A 6,000-nucleotide genomic window follows, 5' to 3' on the forward strand; every position below is an offset into this window, starting at 1 on the left:
TGACATGGGGACTCCCAAATCAAAATTATTGTTATGTGATTCACTACCAATTTATGTCGATGGCCCCATTGAACTTGCGTTCATAGAATCATACAGCACCGAAAGAGGCCATTTGGTCCATTGAGTCTCTGCCAGCTCTTTGATAAGACCTATCCAATTAGTCTCACTTAGCTCCGCTCTTTCCCCATAGCCCTACAAATTTGTCAATTCCAAGTAGATACCCAGTGGCCTTGCGAAAGTTAATGATCCTCACTGTGCCAAAATAAAGACTGCCTCCTATACCAACACCTCCTTTCTCTGGACATTATCCCTACTATCCTCAGCCTTCCTCCTACAGTCTAACAGATTTTGAAACCTTATAATGGCTGTTGCTTAAGCATTATCTTGACTATCTTACCTAGACTGCTATCGACTGACCATTTTGGCATCGATGGTGTGGCACTTCATCTGAGTTTCTCAATATGCTAAGAAAACTATTTTATTTTCTCTTCATGCAGTCGTCCCTGGCTCTTTGCCTTACCTATATCCTCTTATCTGAGAACAGACTTAATCATACCAATAACAACATAGTTCCTTGGTGAAAAGGCATGTAAGTAGGAGAGGTCCCTTATCGTCCAGCCCCTAGTTAATCCCATGAGACAGTTTACCTAAACCACTTGACAACCAGAAGGTGAGAAGATGTAATTGACCTTTAATTAAAAAAGAATACAGTAAATAGAAACATAGAAAAGCTATGGCACAGCAGGTGGCCATTTTTGCTCACCATGTCTGTGACAGCTGTAAAGGGCTGTTTTCAATCTGTTTTGGAAAATTTGTGTTTGTATCAACTCCATCAATTTGTGACTTCCACACCCTGTGGGTTAAGGCCCTTGAAACAGCAAAAAAGTGGTCTGTTTGAACTCAGCACTAATTTCAAATGGCCCTGCCACAGGTGTCCCACCTGCGTGAATCATATCCTGCCCCCTTCCCCTTACCAGCAACAATGGGATGTGTCAGAAATGGGGACAGGACTTCTGCATTCGGGCTCCACCCATCACTTTTAAAGGTATCTGGAGTTGGCCTGACTCCAGAGTTTTGGACTCTCACCACCCTCAGAGTGAAAACATTTCCTCCTCATCTCCCCTCTAATCGTTCTACCAATTACTTCAAATCTATGCACCTGGTCATTGACCCCTCTGCTAATGGAAATATATCTTTCCCATCCATCCAGTCTTGGCCTCTCGTAATTTTATTCACTTCAGTTAAACCTCCTTTCAGTCTCTTCTGTTCCAAAGAAAACAAATCCAATCTTTCCTCATGGCTAAAATCCTCCAATCCAGTCAACATTCTCGTAAATCTCCTCTGTACCCTTTCCGGTGCCACCATATTCTTCCTGTGTTGTGGTGGACTGGGTGCAGTACTCTAGCTGAGGCTTCTCTAGGGTTTTTGCACAACCTTCCTGCCTTTGTATTCTACACCTCAACCATTAAAGGTAAGTGTTCTGTGTGCCTTAATTGTTCACTTCTCTACATTTGTCTCGTGAAATGGTGAAACTATTTTTTAAATTTAGCAAATAAGAAGAGATTGGAAGTTTAGTAATAAGTATTTTTGCTCCTATTAGCCAATGCAGATTTTATTTGCTGGCGAAGCCACTCACAGAAAGTACTACTCAACTACCCATGGTGCTTTGCTTTCTGGCGAGCGAGAGGCTGCACGCCTCATAGAAATGTATCAAGACCTCTACCAAGGCAAGGGCATGGAGTTCGATAACTAACAAACCACTTACTCGTGAGACCTAGTATGGACTGGACTAAAAATATGTTCAATGTGCTATTTCTGAAAGTAGAATATTATAATCTTGTTTGATAAGGGTATGTTTGAACCTTTTCAAGTGGATTTATGTATGATTAACGCATTCTGGTAAAGCTTTGGCCATGCAAATGTTGACACTTCTGTACTATTTTAATTTTTAAACTAATGCATTTCTAACCTCATTTTGATTTTCTGCATCGTAAGTGCCTTCTTGTATTAAGTTATAGATCTAATAAAATGATGGGTGTAATAGAAGAGGAGGCGGCTGTTTGGAAACTCAACATTCAATTGCTTACCTGTAGAGCTGAAGTTGAGAGAGAAAGTCCTCCATTTTGTAGCTGCCTAAAGGCTCGCTGCAAAATGCTGACCTGTGTTTCACTGCATCTTGCATTAGATGCTATAGCCATTAAACAAAACATTGTCTAAGTGTCAGATGTGGTTCAGGGGTAACATACTTGCTTCTGGTTTAGATGGTTGTAGGTTTGAGCCCCGTTCCAGGGACTTGTAGTTAACATTTAGGCTGATGCTCTAGTGCTATACTCAAGCTATGCTGCATTGTTGAAAGTGTCATCTTTTGGATAAGATGAGGCACAAGTAGCTGTGAAAGATCCGATGGCACTATTTTGAGGAACAGGGGAGTAGGAATAATGGGCGTATTCAAATTGGCAAGATACCACATGTGGTCTCTCCCAGGGTCTGGGGCCTCAGCTTTTTACCATATTTGTAAATTACTTAGATGAAGGAATAGACAGCTGTATATATAAGTTTGTCGATAACGCCAAGGCAGCGAGGTAAATAATGTAGATGAAAACAGGAAATTGCATAGGGACATTGATAGCTTAAATGAGTGGCCAAAACTGGGGCAGATACATTTCAATTTATGAAGTGTGAGACCATCCACCTTGTTCGTAAGAAAGATCAATCAGTGTTTTTTATAAATAGTGAGAAGCTAGGATCTGTGGTGGAGCAGAGATTTAAGGGTTCACATACAGAAATCATTAAAAGCTAAGTGACAGGTACAAAATTAATTTTAAAAGATAAAAGAATATTTGTCTTTATCTCAAGGGGGTTTATAGTTATATAAAGCTCTGGTTAAATCCCATTAAGAGTGCTGCATGAATTCTGGACACCACACTTAGGAAGCCTTGGCGGGGTTGTAGTGTAAATTCACTAGAATGATACTCTGCTAAAAAAGTTAAATTATGAGGAGAGGTGACATAGGCTTGTATTCCCTGCTGTAGAGTAAGGGGTGATCTAACTGAGTTCTTTAAGATGATTAACGGGATCGATAGAGGAAAATCTATTTCCTCTGATGGGGAAGTCCAGAACAAGCAGGGAAAAATCCTAAAATAGAGCTAGACCATTCGGGGGTGATGTCAGGAAGGTCTTCTTCACATAGAGGGGACTAGATATCTGGATCACACCCCCCACAAAGAACTGGTGAGGCTAATCAACTGAAAATTTCAAGACTGAAATTGGTAAGATTTTTATTAGGTCAGAGTGTAAAAGGATATGAAGCCAAGATAGAGTTAAGTTACAGATAAGCAGATGACACTTCAAAAAGAACTTTATTAGCTGTAAAATGTGTTGGCGCTTCCTAACGTCATGAAAGGCATTGCATAAATGCGAGTTTTTCCTTTCTCTCCCCAAACCACCACTGCCCCATAAACTTTGCTTGACTAGAAACACTTCAGGTTAGGACTTAAGACTCGGTGGAGGGGGAAATTGATTGACACCAATAGCATAAACTGGGCTGATAGCATATTACACCATGTCCGATTTTCTTTTCCATTGTGCATGGTATAAAGTGGGCTGCCAAATCACTATCGGCCTGCATTTTTTGGCAAGAGGGTGAAGCCTGTAGGAAGCCCTATTTTCTACCAATGAGTGACAGGGGTAACGCTCAATGAAATCTTTTTCTTCACTGTACAAGCTGGCATTCTTCTTCTTTCCCTTCTGCCCCAACTTAAGAAACCATTGACTATCTTTAGCAGACACATGCACATGGCACAGATCTAAAATTAATTCAATGACTGGCTACAAGCCTGAGTTACTGTGACCTGCTGGGCGACTTTTAGTTTGATAATGTTATACTTTGTCTAATTACAGGGATTTCGTTGCCATGCATTTTACATTACGATTATGTTTTTTCTTTCTGTTGTATGGAGAGAATGCAGCAAAAAATGTGCTTAAAGATGCAGATAATCATGGAATTGGGCAGGCAAATGGCAAATGTAATTGTAACTTTTGAGAAATGTGAAATATTGCACACAAGTCCAAATAATGTGGGGTCCAACTACTCAATAAAAAAATGAATTCCAATATGTGATTTGCTTTTTTATTTAAAGCTTTTGTTGTATAGGATACAAAGCAACACCCATGCACCAGCTTCTTGAGTCTACATTGCTAAAACTGGCTCCCCTTCTTCCTGTGGTAAGATATATATATACAATGAAGAATTGCACCAAGGCAACACAAATAGACATATTGGGGGGTAATTATCCCCAATTTGTGTGGGTCATGTCTATTGGTGTTTATCCAGATCAGAAAAATGTTCAAATTTCCCAGAGGTCAACTTATTCACATCCTTATTCTCTGAATGACCAGGTAGAATCTGGCTCACGTGGTACTTGCTTGTGGTGGGGAACAGACTGGGGCAATGAAGGTCTTTCGAAAGATTCAAAAATTATTCTGACCAATTCATAGCCTTTTTTCAAGGCTGAAAGAGGAAAGGATTTAGAAGAAAAAAACCAAAATGAATGGAAAGAAAACCCATATATAGCTTGCTCTGTCGCTGGCATGTTTGTTAGCAGGCTTATAGCATATGGCACTATTCTGTGACCCACACCCTATGAAGACACTTCCCCAAAGCCTGCACAATTCTTTTTCCATTCCTTTCCCAGGTGTGGGCACTGCTGGTAAGGCTGGCATTCGTTGTCCATTCCTAGTAGTCCCATCCAAAACAAAAACAGAAAATGCTGGAAAAACTCAGCAGGTCTAGCAGCATCTGTGGAGAGAGAAACAGCTAACGTTTCGAGTCCGTATGACCCATTTCAGAGCTGTGATCCTATGTCTGATGCAACTTAGTGACGTGCTAGACCAATATAAGAGTGAAGGTGGAGAAGATGGTTAAGATGGTATAGGCCAGACTGGATAGAGACCTAAGTGATTAAGGATGAAATGACTTCATTGATAAGAGAGGATATGAAAAAGGTAAGCAGATGGTTGGTATTTTATGGATAGAACTACAAAACAGAAAAGGATCTCCAGCAGCTACACATAATCCAGGTGACTGATGGATTGCTTGCCACTTATGTCAACTCCACCTTTTTGTTATTCTTTCATGAGATTTAGGTATTGCTGACAAGACCAGCATTTATTGCCCATCACTAATTGCCCTTGCAAAGGTGCTGATGAGCTGCCATCTTAAACTGTTGCAGCCGATGTGGTGAAGCTTGTCCCACTGTGCTCTAGGGTCAGGAAAGCCAGGATTTTGATCCAGTGATGATAAATGAATACCCATGCCTGTGATGACGCTAGTCAGAATGATCAACCACTAGCAGCCACTCAGGTTTGCATCCCTGGCTGGCTTCCCACAAGTACAGGGTGTCATCGATTTCTCACATGCGACAATTTGAGCACAGATCCTGGAGTGTTGGTTAACCACGGCAGATTTGATTTTATCACTGCGCAATCGACTTAATTGGATTAATGTGCAGCTGGTGTGCAACCAGGAAACTAAGAAAAGGTTTTATACAGATGTGCAGCAGATTCCCAGGGAGCTGTCGGGATGATTTCATCCTACGACGTCCCAAACCCCCTGACAGAGCTGTCAACACCCTCAAGGGATGGGCCCAAGTAAGCAAAGGATGTCCACCATGAGCTCGGTTGATGGTATTGAGGGAATCCATCAATGAAGCCCAGCAGTGCTACTGACAGCCATGTGATCCCCTCATGCAAATACATAAGATTCACCCAGGTGCCTTGACAGATTTGGCAGTGCCCTTCCATACTCACCAGCCAAGGCCTCGAGAATGATTGTGGTGTGCTACACTCTGCATAACATTATGCAGCATGTTACGGCCTCTGACAACTTTTAAAAACAAATTCAAACTCTCAGTTAATATCTGAAAGGATGTTTGAGGGGGTCGATATTTTTGGATTTTTTTTTTCTAGTGTTTTTATAAGTTAGCACCTGTGGGGGGAGAC

General features: G+C 41.2%; 1 protein-coding gene across 1 annotated transcript in view; it reads left to right on the top strand.

Moving 5' to 3' along the window:
- smox (spermine oxidase) overlaps positions 1-4,113 on the top strand; it is a 28,809-nt gene extending 24,696 nt beyond the window's left edge. Inside the window, exon 7 of the mRNA XM_041190349.1 lies at positions 1,601-4,113. Within this exon, the coding sequence (XP_041046283.1) occupies positions 1,601-1,753 (153 nt within the window). The 3' untranslated portion in view covers positions 1,754-4,113. The remainder of the gene's footprint in view (positions 1-1,600) is intronic.
- Positions 4,114-6,000: the final 1,887 nt, after the last annotated feature.

Source organism: Carcharodon carcharias, chromosome 1, assembly GCF_017639515.1.
Source record: "Carcharodon carcharias isolate sCarCar2 chromosome 1, sCarCar2.pri, whole genome shotgun sequence".
Taxonomy (NCBI): Eukaryota; Metazoa; Chordata; class Chondrichthyes; order Lamniformes; family Lamnidae; genus Carcharodon; species Carcharodon carcharias.